This window comes from Pelodiscus sinensis, chromosome 13, assembly GCF_052426305.1.
Source record: "Pelodiscus sinensis isolate ZL-2025 chromosome 13, ASM5242630v1, whole genome shotgun sequence".
Lineage (NCBI taxonomy): Eukaryota > Metazoa > Chordata > Testudines > Trionychidae > Pelodiscus > Pelodiscus sinensis.
In genome coordinates, this window is record NC_143064.1 from 26,461,330 (window position 1) to 26,479,430 (window position 18,101).

An 18,101-nucleotide genomic window follows, 5' to 3' on the forward strand; every position below is an offset into this window, starting at 1 on the left:
GGCACACTGGATCAACATGGTGTGGGCACTGGGCGTGTATGGCCCCCTCCCGAGGCACTGCTGTAAAGACTGGTTAACAGCAATGGGATGCACTGGCACCTGCTGTGGAGCACCTACAGGGACACTCATCTCGAAGAAAGTCAATTACTACTAAGGTGATATTCTCCTCTTATAGAAACAGAGCCAATATTAGTTTAAGATGCCTATTCTTTAATTTTAAAAACCCCACACTTTCTGAAAACATGAATCGAAGTTCTTGTGGATAGTGACTTACCAGAGGCTAGAATACATTTTTCAAATTTATCATATGTTTCTTTCATAATTCCTTACTCTCGTTAGTCCAAATTTAAAGGCTTCTTATGTAAGTGCATGTTTCCGTTTACTTGACTACTGTTTAATTTCTTTAATAAATGATTTGTACAATGCTGATTCTACAGACTTATTTTCTATGGACATTTCAGTAGCACATCATCAGTACCCAGCATCTACCCATTTAAAATATTCAGGGTTTTTATTAATTACTTTTCAAGTCAATCTGTAAATGGAAATCTAAATTAACATGCCCTAATAATATAGGTTATTTGAAATCTGTTTTGCTGCTTCCATAAAATGTCCCCATGCAAGAATCCGTTTAGCATGAATGTATTAAAGACACATGAAGATATGTTCATAGACGTAGATACAATAGCCAAGTCATTACATAAAACATTCTGCAGTGTGTTATGCTGACTTGTGTTCAAAGCCAAAGTTATCTTAGAAGCTTTACTAATTAGTTCCAATAATTAATATATTAGTGGGCAGATTCAAATTCTGATATTGGGAGCCAGGGACAATTCATTCAGCTTAGGGATGTTAAATTGCATTTAATCAACTAGCTGATGGAATTTCCATCAACTAGTCAATTAGTTGATAAGGGGAGAAACTGGAGCATCTGGGACTGGGCACAAGCCAGGAAACAGCTGATTCTTGGCTCATGCCCAGTCCCCCACTTTGCCTCTGCCCTCCGCAGAGACAGTGCTGGGGGGGGGGGAAACCAGCTTTCAAGCCAGCTCCCCCCAGCACCAGTTCCTGCTCCCACCCCTTGCTGCCTCTGATTGAGGTAGTAAGGGAGGGGAAGCGACTAGTTGAGTCACTACTTGACTGCTTATGCTTATTGGTTAGTCGACTAGTTGCTTACATCCCTAATTCAGATATATGTCTCTGGCTCCCTAACCTCTGTTAGCAATTAAGGGCCAGAGGCTCTAATCCACTTATGCAGATGGAGGAATGCAGGAAATACCAAAAAGTGGGTTGGTCAAAGGCAAAGGGAGTCACAGTTCAATGGCAATTTTCTTCCCCTAAGAATACAGATTCACGCTGCATGCCCAGACCCAATATTCATCCCTGTGACAATTTATCAGGCACCTCCCCTACCGACTATCTATAACTTCCTCTTAATTGTGGCTTTTCAAATAGCTTTCTATGCACAGGAACGAGCTTGTCTCTGGATATCTTATGTGGGATGGGGAAACATTCAAATGCTTTAGAACACATCTATCATGGTTCTTTCATCCAGTCCTTTTGTACTTCTAGTAGAGAAAGCAACCAAGTTTGCTTGGCAAGATTTAAATTCACAATATCTGATGCACATTTCTAATAAGATTACTGAACATCTAGAAGATAAAGGAATCAGGGCAGTTGGCAAAGTTCACATTTCACCTTTTGCATACTGGGACCTCAATCCTGGAATTGCAACTGTGAATCCTTGCAGTATCGGGGCCTTTATTACTTGCTTTGCTAACCTTTCTGATGTGTAATAAGCAGAAACCTTAAAGTCAGGTCATTGATCAAAGCCCTCACCAAGCCTGGAGGTAGCTTGTTCTCTTGCAACTGTTCCAGCATCTTGTCCCAAAACATTAACTGTGAGGCCACAGGACAGTTCTGGGATTTTTATGCAAACTGACTTTCCTGTTAAGAATAGCACCATGTAAGTTTACCACATGGGTAACATCTGATTAAACAGGTAGTCTTTTGCATCTAACCACTTTTTAACATTAAGACCCTGTCTTTCCTGACAAGAGAAATCCAGCATGTACATGATGAAGGCCAAGTCTATACTAGACCTGGAAGGTCTGCTTAACGTACACAACTCTACCTATGTAAATAACGTAACTGGAGTCAACGTACCTTAAGCTGAGATTTGCTCCATCGCCACTCTGGGAGATTGATGGGAGCAAATGCTCCCGTTGACTTCCCTTACTCCTCGCAAATCAGGGAGTATAGGCACTGACTCGGGGCTAGATCAAATGCTAGAAGGTCAATCCCTGGCGTAGTAAGTATAGATGGAGCCTTAATCATGAGAGGAACAGGAATATGAGCTTCATTGAAAAAGAAAACACTCATAGTGACCTATTAGAAAACAAGTATATTTTTCCTAGCACAAATTAACACAAAAAGGAAGCCAAAACCCAGAAAGAAGGTTCACTTTTAACTGTGGGATATTTTATTAAATACAAAAAGTTCAAGAAAAACTGACGGTACCAATGTATGTTCACACTAAAACTATATTTCACATTGCTCAGTTTAAAAGAGCTAAAAATTAACTTTTGGTGTTAAACAAACTAGAGTTACTAGACAAATGATCTCAAGCACCAATCAACTTACTAAGTAGTCAAATACACTTATATTTCCCCTAGGAATTTTTTTCATGATAGACTAGTCTAATATCACAGTGTCTAATATCTTTGTGCCACTTGTCTAAAACTGGGTTCTTAGAAGAGCTGAAGGCCACTTTTTATTCTATGGAGGTCACTCTGGGTCCACAATAATCCTTCCATCACCGCTCCAGTCAATTCAGGAGAGCTGCAGAAAGAAAGAAAAAGAGCAATTTAAAAGCCCTGGTAATGTGGGCAAGAGCTAAAGGAAAGAAAAATCAAGTTGTGTAAAGGCTGGAAGGTCCCCTGTCAATATTCAGGATCAGCTATGAAGTTGCTTTCCCCCTCCCTGGGTTAACAATAGCTGCTCACGTGAAAGACGTAAATGGTGCAGAATTACCCGTGCAATAGTATCTCAGCTGATCTGCTCTTTGGAATCAGAAATATTTATATCATCAGGCAACATATTAGCACAGCAAGCAAGCTACTTGAGACCTGCCTGGGCTAGATCCATGGTATGCACCATACAAGTAGGTCCAAGTCTGCCAGCCATGCTGGAGCAGCCATTTTCTATTGCTGCAATCCTTGCTCAGGATGTAATTACCCTGCTGTCAACAAGGAGCACAGAGGATGAACATCATCAGGAATGCTCCCCCATTAGCAGGATGATAAATCAGTACAATGGGAAGGGTGGTTTTGAAATAAAGGTGCAGCTCTGGGAGTCTCCTGGCTCGACCAATGACTTCCACTGCTTAGATGCTCCTAGGATCTTTTGTGCCAAGCCCACCTCAGTGCTTATTGGTAAGTGGAGCTCCTCAGCACTACCACCATGCAAATAACTTATAGAAACAAGAATAGTTTTGTTTAAGGAATTGTTTTGGGCAACACCTGCAACCTTCTAAGCCATATCCAGACATAGAAGGTGATTCACACTCATGACTGGCATAAAGAACCATTTCCACTGAACAAATTGCCCTCTATGGGGAGGTTTAAAACTGTTTCCTAGGGAGACCGACTGGGGAACACAGATAAGCCAAGCTATTCCCATTAACACTTCAAGATAAATGTGGCTGAAACATGTCAAGACAATACCAGCTTGTTAGAAGACCATCTAATCATAAGTTTTACATTTTTATTCATTTTCCTGAAGTTGAGATGTGAATCAGTTAAATTTAACAGGTGGTATTCTCTTCGATCCTTCCTGTCAAAGGTAGGGGCCCGGGCAGAGAGAGGTGCATCCTGGAGGTGAATGCCTGGCTGCGAAGATGGTGTCACCAGGAGGGATTCGGCTTCCTTGATCACGGGGTGCTCTTCCAGGAAGGACTGCTTGGCGGAGATGGAGTTCACCTTTCCAGGAGCGGGAAGGCCTTGTTTGGACACAGACTGGCTAACCTTGTGAGGAGGGCTTTAAACTAGGTTCGACAGGGACAGGTGAGCAAAGCCCACAGGTAAGTGCTGAATGTGCGGGACTGGGAGATGGGTTGGAAATGGGGGGGACTGTGATGCCACATTTCTGAGTTATTTTGACACAAAGTGAAACCTGTGCTAAAGACCCCAAGTCCAGTGAGAGAAAGTGCTGCTGTCAGAAGTAGTAAATTCACAGTTTCTCCAAATTTCTTCAAAGATCGCCTCTACCAGGCAGTGGGACTTCAATTGGTCTCTTACATTTTGGAAGGATGACTAAATATTAACTGGATCTTCTTGGGTAACATGAAAAGATTGCTTTGGGCCCAATCCTAGCTTAAAATAAAATTGGATCAGGTGCTCTGTAAGCAGGTTGGGAAGTGGTCTCATTTGGCAATTATTATTAGGTATTATTTTCATAATGTAGACATTGCCATCATGGTACAGATAGATACATTTCTCAGTTTCTTATATAAAATAGCCCAGCCCCAATGATCTTCATGGGCAATGTATCTTTCAAGCAGTGCTGGTGAGGGTTAGTGACATGATCTTCTCCACCCTGTAATCTGTCATGGTTAGTTCAGTATTGTCATTCTGGCTTGTGGAAACGGAGGACACTTGATGATTTTGCAGTAACTTAAAAAATGCTGTTGCAATACACCTCATTAGGGATGTAAATTCCCATTCGTCGATTAACCGGTTATTGTTAGATCACACTGGGGTTGCCACCGGCTCCCAATCCCGTCCGGATCAGCCCCTGTCCACAGGAAGCTGGACTCCCCAGAGAGAGGCTGTTCTGGACACTGGCACAGTCTCTCCCTGTGGGGCCCCCAAATTCCCCAGAGACGGGGGTTGCTCAGGACAAGAATAACCCCTGTCTACAGCAGGCTCTCTGCAGGGCTGGAGCAGTCCTCTTTCTGAAGCAGGTGGGGAGCTGCGCCAGCCCCCTCTGATTGCCACTTAATTGGCACTGGTAGGCAGCATCCATTAAGAGGACTATGGAAGTTGTCCTATGACATTCTGGGATAGTTCTGGATGATTCCCAGGCTTTGAGTCAATGCGGCACTCGATTTTTTGATTTTTTTTTAATTAATGACCATACTGGGTTAGACCAAAGGTCCATCTAGCCCTGTAGACTGTCTGCCGACAATAGCCAGAGCCAAGTGCCCCGGACGGGGTGGACCGAAGACAATGATCAAGCGATTTGTCTGGTGCCATCAATCTCCAGCCTCTGACAAACAGAGGCCAGGGATACCATTCCTACCCCTTGGCTAATAGCCTTTTATGGACCTAACCTCCATGAATTTATCTAGCTTCTCTTTAAACTCTGTTATAGTTCTAGCCTTCACAGCCACCTCTGGCAAGGAGTTCCACAGGTTGACTATGCACTGTGTGAAGAAGAAGATTCGCTTATTAGGTTTAAACCTGCTACCCATTAATTTCATTTGGTGTCCTCTAGTTCTTATATTATGAGAACTAATGATTAACTTTTCTTTATTCACCCTCTCCACACCACTCATGATTTTACAGACCTCTATCATATCCCCCCCTCAGTCTTCTCTTTTCCAAACTGAAAAGTCCCAGTCACTTTAACCTCTCCTCATACGGGAACTTTTCCAAACCCCTAATCATTTTAGTTGCCCTTTTCTGAACCCTTTCCAAGGGCAAAATATCTTTTTTGAGGTGAGAAAACCACATCTGTGCACAGTACTCAAGATGTGGGCGTACCATAGTTTTACACAGGTGCAGTAAGATATTCTGTCTTATTTTCTATCCCTTTCTTAATAATTCCTAAGATTCTATTTGCCTTTTTGACTGCCGCAGCACACTGTGTGGACATTTTCAGAGAACTATCCACCATAACTTCAAGATCTCTTTCCTGATTTGACGTAGCCAAATTAGCCCCCATCATACTATTTGTATAGTTGGGGTTATTTTTTCCAACGTGCATTACTTTACACTTATCCACATTAAACTTCATTTGCCATTTTGTTGCCCAATCACTCAGTTTGGTGAGATCTTTTTGAAGTTCTTCACAGTCTGCTTCTGTCTTGACTATCTTGAACAGTTTAGTATCATCCGCAAACTTTACTACCTCACTGCTTACCCCTTTCTCCAGATCAGTGGTCTCCAACCTTTTTAAGCACAAGATCACTTTTTGAATTTAAGTCAGTCCAAGATCTACTTCAAACCCAAATACCTCTGCTCCGCCCCTTCACCTAGGCCACACCCTCCTCACTCTGTGAAGATGGGGACAGGGTCATAGTGACATCAGTGCCCCCCTGCCTCTGTCACCCCTACTCTGCACAACAAGCAGGAGGCTTTCAGGAAGCAGCTCTGAGCAGGAGCAGCAGAGCAGTGTGGTGAGGGGCAGCTGAAGTGCTGGCACTCGATACCCTTCCAGCCAAACCAGTCAGGATCACCTGTCAGAGTCTCCAAGATCTACCAGTAGATCCTGATCTACCGGATGGTGACCATAGCTCTAGATCATTTATGAATAAGTTGAATACGACTGGTCCTAGGACTGAGCCTTAGGGGACACCACTAGTTACCCCTCTCCATTCTGAAAATTTACCATTTATTCCTACTCTTTGTTTCCTGTCTTTTAACCTGTTCTCAATCCATGAAAGGACCTTCCCTCTTATCCCATGACAATGTAATTTACACAAGAGCCTTTCGTGAGGGACTTTGTCAAAGGCTTTCTGAAAATCTAAGTATACTACATCTACTGAATCCTCCTTGTCCACATGTCTGTTAACCCCTTCAAAGAACTCTAATAGATTAGTATTTCCCTTTACAGAAACCATGTTGACTTTTGCCCAACAAATTATGTTCTTCTACGTGCCTAACAATTTTATTGTTAACTATTGTTTCGACTAATTTGCCCGGTACTGAAGATAGACTTACCGGTCTGTAATTGCCAGGATCACCTCTAGAGCCCTTTTTAAATATTGGTGTGATGTTAGCTATCTTCCAGTCAGTAGGTACGGAAGCTGATTTAAAAGATAGATTACAAACCACAGTTAACAGTTCTGCAATTTCCCATTTGAGTTCTTTTAGAACCCTTGGGTGAATGCCATCCAGTCCCGGAGCTCTGTTAATGTTAAATTTTTCTATTTATTCCAAAACCTCCTCTAATGACACTTCAATCCAGGACAATTCCTCAGATTCATCTCCCACAAAGGACGGTGCAGGTTTGGGAATCTCCCCAACATCCTCAGCCATGAAGACTGATGCAAAGAAATCATGTAGCTTCTCTGCAATGGGTTTATCATCCTTGATTGCTCCGTTTGTATCTCGATTGTCTAGGGGACCCACTGTTTTTTTAGCAGGCTTCCTCTTTCTAATGTACTTAATAAACATTTTGCTATTGTTTATGGAGTTTTTGGCTAGCCGTTCCTCAAAATCTTTTTTTGCTTTTCTTATTACATTTTTACACTTGATTTGACAGTATTTATGTTCCTTTCTATTTATCTCACTGGGATTGGACTTCCATTTCTTGAAAGATGCCTTTTTGTTCCTCACTGCTTCTTTAACGTGGTGGTTAAGTCACTGTGACTCTTTTTTAGGTCTCTTACTATGTTTTTTAATGTGGAGTATACATTTAAGTTGGGCCTCTATTATGGTGTCTTTCAACAGTTTCCATGTAGCTTGCAGGGATTTGGCTCTCGTCACTGTGCTTTTTAATTTTTGTTTAACATCCTCATTTTTGTGTAATTCCCCTTTTTGAAATTAAATGCCAGAGTGCTGTTCTTCCCACCACAGGAATATTAAATGTTATTATATTATAGTCACTATTCCCAAGCGGTCCTGTAATAGTTACCTACTGGACCTGATCCTGTGCTCTACTCAGGACTAAATTGAGAATTGCCTCTCCCTTCGTGGGTTTCTGTACCAGCTGCTTCAAGAAGCAGTCATTTAAGCCATTGAGAAATTTTCTCTCTGCATCTCTTCCTGAGGTGACATGTACCCAGTCAATATGGGGATAATTGAAATTCCCCATTATTATAGAGTGCTTTATTTTGGTAGCCTCTCTAATCTCCCTTAGCATTTCAATGTCACTATCACTGTCCTGGTCAGGTGGTTGATAATATATCCCTACTGCTATATTCTTATTATTGGAGCATGGAATTACTATTAATAGTGATTCTATTGAACATGTTGATTCATTCAAGATTTTTATTTAATTTGATTCTACGTTATCTTTCACATACAGTGCCACTCTGCCACCCACACGGCCTGTTCTATCCTTCCGATAGATTTTATATCCCCGTATGATTGCGTCCCACAGATTTTCCTCATTCCACCAGGTTTCTGTGATGCCTATGATGTCAATCTCCTCCTTTAATACAAGGTACTCTAGTTCACCCATCTTATTAGTCAAACTTCTAGCATTTGTGTAGAAGCACTTTAAAAATTTGCCACTGTTTATTTGTCTGCCCTTTCCTGATGTATTAGATTCCTTTGTATGTGGTTGTTTGTCTGCTCTAGAGAATGTCCATCAATGGATTCTCCTCTAAGAGAAGTCTCCGTCCGCTTTACGTGCTTCTCTGCACCAATTGGCTTTCCCCCATCTCCTAGTTTAAAAACTGCTCTACAGCCTTTTTAATGTTCAGTGCCAGCAGTCTGGTTCCACCCTGGTTTAGGTGGAGCCTATAGGCTCCCCCTCTCCCAAAAGTGTCCCCAGTTCCTAATAAATCTAAATCCTTCCTCCCTATACCATCGTCTCATCCACGCATTGAAACTCTGAAGCGCTGCCTGCCTACCTGGCCCTGTGCACGGAACTGGAATCATTTCTGATAATGCTACCATAGAGGTCCTGGATTTCAGTCTCTTTCCAAGCAACCTAAATTTGGCCTCCAGGACGTCTCTCCTACCCTTTCCTACATCATTGGTACCTACATGTACCATGACTACCGGCTCCTCACCAGCACTACACATAAGCCTATCTAGATGCCTCGAGAGATCTGCAACCTTCGCACCAGGCAGGCAAGTCACCATACGGTTCTCCCGGTCATCACAAAACCAACTATCTATGTTTTTAATGATCAAATCACCCACTACTAACACCTGCCTCTTCCTGTCAACTGTCGTTCTCTCCCCCTCAGAGGTATCTCTAGTGTGAGAAGATACCACAACATCCTCTGAAAGGAGGGTCCCAACTATGGGATGGTTTCCCTCTGCTCCCACTGAATGCTCTGCTTCCCTGAGTTTTTCATCCTCCTTAAGAGCACTGGGGCTTTCAGACTTGGAGGTGGGACAGTACTACAGTGTCCCAGAAAGTCTCATCAACATATCTCTCTGCCTCCCTTAGCTCCTCTAGTTCAGCCACCCTGGTCTCCAAAGCCCGAACTCTGTTTCTGAGGGTCAGGAGCTCCTTACAACGGGTGCACACATATGCTACCCGCCCACAGGGCAGGTAATCATACATGTTACACTCGACGCAATAAATAGGTTAGCCCCCACTCTGCTGCTGGGCTTCTGTCTGCATTTTTCTTATGAATAAGTTTAATTATAAACTGGGCTTCTTTTTAAATGTCTGGAATATAGATTATGATAAAAGTTATGTTTAAAGAAGATCAGAAGTAACTAGCACCCTCTAAACTCCCCTCTCAAAACTCCCTCCTGTTCGCAAGCACCCTGGTCGCTTACTAGCAGGCTTTATAAGCTCTGGCCTCCCTGAAAGCTCCTCCCTCCAGCTACAGCTCGACCAATGAGCAGCGAGTTTCAGATTTCAAACCCTAATCAAGGGTCACAGCTTCCAACTGGCAGCCTGAGCACACGGCCTTTCAAACAAAAACAAACACACAGCTCAGCACTCTAAACTCCAAAACAGACACAGAGAAACACAAGCCCAGAACCCCAAAAACAAAAACCCCCACACTCCAGACAGCCATTTACCACAAAGTGCTGTAAATCGCCCCTTCCTTCACCAGGATAGCCCCTCTCAAAACTCCCTCCTGTTCGCAAGCGCCCTGGTTGCTTACTAGCAGGCTTTATAAGCTCTGGGGCTGCATCTATACTGCAAAGTAATAGGACTTAGATCCTGGATCTCATCTTGAATCAGGGTTGTACCCCTAGCACTGCAGTGTCATGGGACCCTGGGTTAATCCAATTGCAGTGTAGTTGCATGGGATGCTTCTATGGGGCCCAAACCCGTCCCTATTGGTAGAGGATGGTGGGAGGACGGGTCACACAACACCCTTTACTTTCAATCATGCGTTCATCTTGAAGTACTACCTAGGCCTGGGACTTCCTGTGGCAGGTGGGCGAGGCCTAAGAGGTCAGGGGAGTGGCTAAGGTGTCCCTATTTTGGACTCAGAAAATATGGTCACCATATCACTGCACCACCACCCAGTAGACACCTGAGGTAAGCAGTGTCCAGCTAGAGCCAGCTCTGAACCCTTGCCAGAGTCATGAATCCCCTCCGGCACACCAAGACCCTGTCCCAGCCCTGAGCCTCCTGTACCCAAACTTCCTTACAGAGCATGTACCCTAAACCCCTCCTGCACCCCAAGCTCTTGCCCCAGGCTTAGCTCAGAGCCCCTCTCACACTCCAAATCCCTTAGCCCAAGACCAGAGTCTGCGTCCCAACCCTCTGCCCCTGCCTGGTGAAGAGAGAGAGGAAAGGTGGGAGGACAGAGTGAGCAGGGGTAGGATCTTAGAAATGGGGCACAAAGGCGGTGGGGTGAGGGTATTTGGGTATGAGGTAGATCCTGGATGGCACAAATTCAAAAAGTGATCTTGTGCTTAAAAAGATTGGAGACCCCTGGTCGAAAGGATTCACCTGAAACCTGTACTCTGGAGTTGTGGAGAACAGAAGGAAAACTGTGCTGTCAATTTCAAGTTTTTCTGTTTTTCTTCTTCTCATGCTCAAGGACAGATCAAATTTTAGCTGCTACCCAGCATCCTCCACAATAAGTATATATTCTCTGCTGCCACACTATTTGATGTAACCCCTGGGTTTAAGATTCAGACTGCAGTGTCTCTTAGCTGCTGACTCATCACTCAAGGGCACAGAAATCCAGTGATTAATCAAGTCTATTAACATGAATCCTATTTCTGAAATGTCAAAACTACCTTTTGACATGATCTCCAAGGATGTGCTGCGTCAGCAGCTACGCACAGCCACCCACACAAAGAGATCCCTTCTGGCTATCTTATTGCCAACAAAGCTATTTCCCCCTACTCTTGGGAGAACTGAGTGATGAGAGTACCAGAGAGGTGCAAGAACAAAAGAAGAGCCTCTTTCTGAAGAAATGGGAAGAAATTCAAGACTTAGCAGCACCATTCTTAAACCACTAGAAGCCAAAGATAACCACTGTATTGGAAGGCAGGTAAAACTCTTCTATTGGGACCTACAGTAATTCCTAATTTATCCTCTCTTCCCAACCAAGCTTTGAGCTGGGACACACCATCTAGTAATTTGCCCTCTACTGCTGAGATTGTAGATTTGTGGCCAAGAGCAAATCTATATTTTTAAGTTAAAAAAATGAACTAAGACATAGTGATGTGTGCACAAGGACAACTCTCATGAAAGACTCCAGCCTGAGGGTTACTTTCAACAGCAAACAATTCCCTACATGCTCATCTGCATGGCTATGTTTGCCCTGGGTGATGGAGAGGAGAGGAGAGGAGAGGCTTGAACAAGACATTTGGTTCCCTAACAGTTCAGAGGAGTCTAGCTTTACAGCTATCTGCAGAGGGAGATTTTCCTATTGAAATCCTGATAAAATACTTGTGTGGAGGGAAGACAAAGATACGCTACCCACATTAGACTGCATCCTGAAAGTGGCACTGGAGCTTGAGTCACAGTCGGTGTTCCCTGTAAGCTTGTGCGGCTACTCAGGAGAAAACCAAATGCTGCCCAGCTGATAAACCTAGCTTTGGGCGCTCTGTTAATGTTTCTACTGGTGGTGCATATACACATGCATCAGTGCACATATTTTGCACAGGAATGGCAAAAATCTATACATGGATGGAAAAGATTAGAGGGAACATTTGTCACAGTAACAGGCAAAAGTGTGTGTGTGCTAGTCATGCTAGTCTAGAATGATTTAATGAAGGCATTTCAAGGTGTGCAAATACATACAGGTGAAAGCAAAGTAGTACAATGTTGTAACAATGCTACCAATGCAGAATCCTCTGGGATAAGCAGCCATTACAGCAGATTTTCCTTGTAGTAATTTAAGTAATGGGTACTGAGAAGGCCTCATATGTCAAATCATAGATGCCATTCAGCAGAGTATCAGTGCTTTACTTAATTTAGATTAATATGAAATTAGTTCCTATATACAGAAAGTTTATATTCCAAGACCATCCACCCCCATAACTACCGTAACTAAGCTAATTTTCACTAAATTAAAAAAAAAACTAGGAGCAACACAAGCAAGCATTTGAACACTGACTTAAATACCAGGCTAGTTAAAAACTAGATGACACCCTGAAAAGGATGATCTTGCATTGGAGATGAGAAGAACTCATGGTAAGATTTTTCAGTCCACACCAGTCAAAGTGAAAATGGGACTTATGTGCTTTTAAAAGTTTTGAATGACTCGATACTGATAGCTCTTCCCATATGACCATCAGCAAGCAGGTGTTTGGCTAGAGCACACTGCATAAAGTCTTGGCAAACAAAAGCCACACTGAAAGACGAGAGCTAGTTCAACACAAAAGGAGAACTCAGTGACCAAGGCAGGTTACTTGCTTTCCTAGTAATGGAAAACTGCCATTATGCAGCATGGTGACAGACCTGCCTCCCCTCTCTCCCCCCAGTGACATAGACCCCCTTCTAAAACATAACTGATATATTGTCACACCCAGTGCAATAAAAAATTCTGGGGCTCGACTCAAATACTTGACTCAAAACGCACATCAGGATGTTTGCCCGGATCAATTATGTAACACCAGATTAACTGTCGCTCATAAAATATGAAACTGGGCCAACTGTTGAGCCAGAGCAAGGTGCTTCATAGAGGTTATAAAATTCACCACAATGGACAAGATGCAATAAAATCCCTATGGATGAAGTTCCTTCCTAAGCCCAAGTATTATGTGACTGGTTTATGCCCTGAAGCATGAGTCTTCTAACTAGCATCATTTTGCAGGATAATTTTTGCTGCTACATGGAATATCTAATTTTTTCTGATTCCTACTCAACTCAGTATCAGAGCGGTTTACATGTTAGTTTGTATCTGTAAAAACAACCAGGAGTCCTGTGGCTCCTTAATGATGCCACTTTAAGCTGCCACAGGACACACCCTTGTTTCTATTAAGCTCAGAGGATCAGTATCATCTTGTGGCAGCAAGTTCTAGACGCTGCACATTGGTTCTCCACAAATATTTCCTTTCCTCAGTTTCCATTTACTGCCCTTCAATTCCATGTGGTGTTCCTTAGTTATTTTTAATATAAGAAACAGGAAGCACCTGACTGAACTTCTCTACACTATTTGCTAATGGATCTACCTCTATCATAGCCCCTTTCATAAAATAAACAATTGCACCTAACTTTTGCACTCTCTCTCGTTATAGGAAAAGCTTTCCACTCTACTAATTCTCACCCAGTTCCCTTTTCTGGGCTTTTTCTATAATATCTATTGTGAGAGAGTTTCTAGAACTGACCCCAGTATTCCAGGTGATTTGTACCTTTGATTTACATATCATTTATCCTATTTTTGGTATTCTCCGTCCTTTATAATAATAGTTTCAGATTTTTTTTAAGGTGTCCAAAGAGCTGTTCACAATAATCCATCTGACTCCTTCTGAATAGTTCACTAGTTGAGAGTTTATCAATACCTACAAAGTAGTCTGAGTTGTTTCTTTGGTTGCCTCACCTCATATTTGTATATATCGAATTTACAATTATGTTGCCCAATTACCAAACTTTCCTCGCAATCCTCTAAACTTTACTAACATAGAATATGCAAGTGAAACAGTTTTACCTTCTCTCTTTTCACCCTGGATTAAAAATATATACCTAGCCTAGTAAGAATTCTTAAACAACTCTAACATTAACCTCCTTCTAGTTTGAAAGTTTAGCATAAATCACTAATTTGTCTTCTGTCTAACCATTTTCTAACCCATATAGTCAGTCTTTTTATAAAGAAGCTATTTTCCTCCAAAAGAAAATCCTTGTTCTCTATGGCTTCCACAATGGGCTGGAAGTCTCAGCTTGCTTTTGTGCATCCCAGTAAGAAATCATACACATAGGCTATGTCTACACTCGCAGCTCCTAGCGTGAGTAATATGCAAATGAGGCTAAGAGTGGCATATCGCTGAGCCTCATTGCATACCTAATGAGCCACCTTTTTTTTCCAGAAGAGGTTCTTGCATAAGAAGGGGTGTCTACACTGCCCCTTCTTGAGCAAGAAAAACCCTCTTGCGCAATGCCGTTACACCTATTGCCGTTCTTCCTGAAAAGTAATAGGTGTAACGGCATTGCACAAGAGGGTTTCTCTTGCACAAGAAGGGGCAGTATAGATGCTCCTTCTTGCGCAAGAGCCTCTTCTGAAAAAAATGGTGGCTCATTAGGTATGCAAATGAGGCTTGGAGATATTCCATGCTTAGCCTCATTTGCATATTACTAATGCAAGAAGCTGCGAGTGTAGACATAGCCTATGTGTATGATTTCTTACTGGGATGCACAAAAGCAAGCTGAGACTTCCAGCCCATTGTGGGTATCCCACTTGATTCTGATATTTAGCCTTCTGATACAGAGCCTCAGGTGAACACAGCTAACAGAGAGGGCTCCTGCAAAACTCAAGACTAAGGGGGAGAGGACAGACAGGGTGAAGCTAGTTTCAACCTTCTAGGGCAACTAAATGTGTTTGACTAAAACCTTGGTGATATCAGCCAGCACTGTCTCCCCCACTGGGCTGTATCCACCTTAGCCTGTCAAAGAGTCATCCTCACTCTTACAATCATGAGATGTGTGAGTAGTACAAGAGCCAAGGTGGACTACGTGACCACATGTGAATGAGGGAAGTTGCCCCGTGCCAGAAAAGGGTTAATAACTTAAGAAGGCACAGCTAAAAACCACTGGTTCCAGTACCTACTCCAATGTCTCTATGTGCATTTACAGCATTCAACTGAGTTGTAAGCCACTGCCCATGTTTTTGTCATGAGTAGGTAAAATTTGTTCCAACAGGAGAGCCACCCTTTGCACTCACTGACGTAGCAGAAAGATCAGACTTAACAATACAGTTCTTGAAGCACACTTTTCCCTCTTGTCAAAGAGCCTTGGTACATGCAAAAAGTCGCCTATTCAACCACATTCTGGGCCTAACTCAAGCTTTTCAAGGCTGGGTGCTGATGAGGTGAAGCCAAGCTCAGTCATTGCTGTGGCGTTGTTCCTAATCTGACCAAAGTGACCACTTCTGGAAGTCAGATACAAGGTTCAATGTGGTTAGTTCTAATAGTGTGTCATTTCTGGCAGTCACAATCACCCATACTCTGTGCTAATTCAGGAGAAGTGGTCATCAAAATCTCACTTTCCATCTCTTTGCGTCAACACTGGGCTGGCACTCTGGATTGAAAGTGTGTAACTAGACTGCACATCTCTGGAAATGGTGTGAAGAAACAGGTAATTTCATCAGGTTGCTTCAACATTATTGTACCGGTTGGGTTCAAAGACAGACCACAGTCTGCCATGCTGACTGCATAGAACCTATGGAATTAACTATACAGATGGCAACAGACTGCCTAATTTGGTCTCTAATAGGGATGTAAAATATAAACTGAATAACTGTGTAACTGCATCAAATTTTAGCAGTTACACAATTATTCAACAGTCCCTGGGGGTGAGACCAGCAGTCACTGAGCCCCCTGTCATCCCCTGCTGCTGTCTGTTTTTAAATTGGTTCCCCTCTGCCTCTGATACAGAGGCAGCAGCACAGGGTGGCGGCAGCCCCTGTCCATAGGAGGGAGGAGGCTAAGCTCCCTGCAGACAGACGCTGCATTGGCATTCCATGGAGCAGCTTCTATCCATGGAAGCATCCCCTCCCATGCTGCCTCCTCTGTGGGAAGCAGCAAAGGAGGGCACAGACAGCTATGTGGAGCTGGCACACATGGAGAGCCAGCTTAAAAGCCAGCTCCCCATTCGTATCAGCTCTCACCTGCTGATACAGAGGCAGCAACATGGTTGGGATAAGCTGACTGCCACGTGTACCAGCTCCCACCTGCCCCCCTCATCCTCCGGGCTGCTGCCTCTCCATCAGAGGCAGCAACATGGAGGGAAGGGGCACAGGCAGCTCTATGAGATCCAGTGATGAGATCCAGGCACCAGCTCCCACCTCTCCCCCCTCCTCTCTGCCCCCTGACACAGAGCCCATGGGGGTGTGCATGTAGTCAACAGGATTAGCCGATAAGCCTAGACTTAGCACACTGACAAGCCTAGTCCCTAACATATGAAAGCAAGTTGAACTATCTTGGCCTGTTGATCTGAACATATCATCCTCTTCTTAAAATCCACTGCCACCTCTTTGAACAGCATGTCAAGTTTAAAGCTCTCATCCTTGCTCTTCAAGGCCCCTACCACAACTTTGCCCCTATCTACATCTCAGTGCTTATTTCATCTTCCCTCCTCCCTCACCTTCATAAACAATGCCACAGCTGATTCCCAGTTTCTTTTCTCACTTCTATCTGCAACTAACATACAATATGAAGAAATGCCCTCCCACTGTACCAGTTCATATACCCACCGCCTTCTCATTTAAATCCTTCTTAAAGATTCACTCAGTGATTTTGCAATGCTTCCCAGGAGTGCATATAAAAATTCCAACTTCATCTATCCTATGGGTTTCCCAGGGCTCCAGACGTCTGTGTCAAATCTTTTAAATTGTGAACTGTTCCAGGCTGGGATGGTCTTGTGCACCTTGTATTTATATGCTTGCAACACATAGCATATGAATAGCATTTAAAGAAGACCCTGTCAACCCACAAAGTTATTTAGCTCTTTGGTTCTTTCGCACGGCCCTAAAATTGCCTACAAATATACAGAGCATAAAAACCAAAGAGGCACAATTAAGAATAAACATATGACACTAAGAAAAAAAACCCCAGGCCTCCTGGAAGCATTTCCCAGTGACAACATCTGTTAAGGCTATGGCAGCCTAAGGGCAATTAGAAACCTCTTTATTACTGCTATTTTATAATGTCTCCCAGCACCTCACAATTTCTACAAATATCACATCAAGTACTTGTTTCAACATCAAGTATTGTTTCACTAGGATTGTTTTTATTATTTTTTTAATAAAACATCCAATAAAGCAAATTATTGAAGACTCTGGAGACAAAGGGGGACTTCATGTGGTCTAGTAGATCTTTTCAGTCTTTGATTGTTAGGATATGGGTATATTAGCATAGCATTGCTGTGCATTGTTAAAATGCTGCTACGTTCCATCCCGCAGAAGGCTGTATTTCAATGCTGGACAGGGTCATCTCTGTAGATACAGAGTTTACAAAGAGCTTGGGGTATCACTGTGATTAAAGGCACTTCAAGAAGCATAAGGACAGATTCATAGACTATAAAGCTGGAAAGGACCATTGTGATCATCTAGCCTGACTTCAGGTTTATACAACACAGGCAGCTCAAGCTGTATGTCTTTTGTGGTGCAGTGTTATGTGTGGGCTAGTTTCTGCTGTGTTGTAACTGCAAGGAGCTGCAGCTGTTAGGTGATTTCTTCAGGAAGGCAGCTGCATCCTCTACGTCACTTGCCCTCTTCCTCTTTCACTTCAAGAGATGCTAGGAGGGAGCAGAGAACTGAAGATAAAAGTGGTAAATAACCCTCACTCCCAACCACAAAACATTAAAAAAAGCCCAAGTCACAGAGAAACTACATTTCCAAAAGGTATCATTAGTTGTATGTAGCTGATTTTACTGATGGCTGTTTCTATAAACACTACCAGTTAAAGCTTCCCTGCCCTCCAGCACTACCACAAAAAGTTTTCCCCCAGCACTGGGAACTTATCTCAGGAAGCAGTTACTGCTCTCTTCAGGATTGGCTGTAGTCTTTCATACCATCAGAATGACACCAACATCCTTCCTCCCCACTCCTCTCTGAAAAC

General features: G+C 43.1%; 1 protein-coding gene across 4 annotated transcripts in view; it reads right to left on the minus strand.

Annotated features, from left to right (window-relative positions):
* Positions 1-2,459: 2,459 nt before the first annotated feature.
* The window catches only part of LAS1L (LAS1 like ribosome biogenesis factor), a 62,870-nt gene continuing 47,228 nt past the window's right edge, over positions 2,460-18,101 (minus strand). For 3 of the 4 annotated variants that reach the window (XM_025178018.3, XM_075940833.2, XM_006136144.5), the window contains one exon: positions 2,460-2,841. In XM_025178018.3, the coding sequence (XP_025033803.3) occupies positions 2,828-2,841 (14 nt within the window). In that variant the 3' untranslated portion in view covers positions 2,460-2,827. Of the gene's footprint in view, positions 2,842-14,645; positions 17,779-18,101 lie in introns of those variants that run through there. The other variant, XM_025178017.3, reaches the window with a different exon arrangement.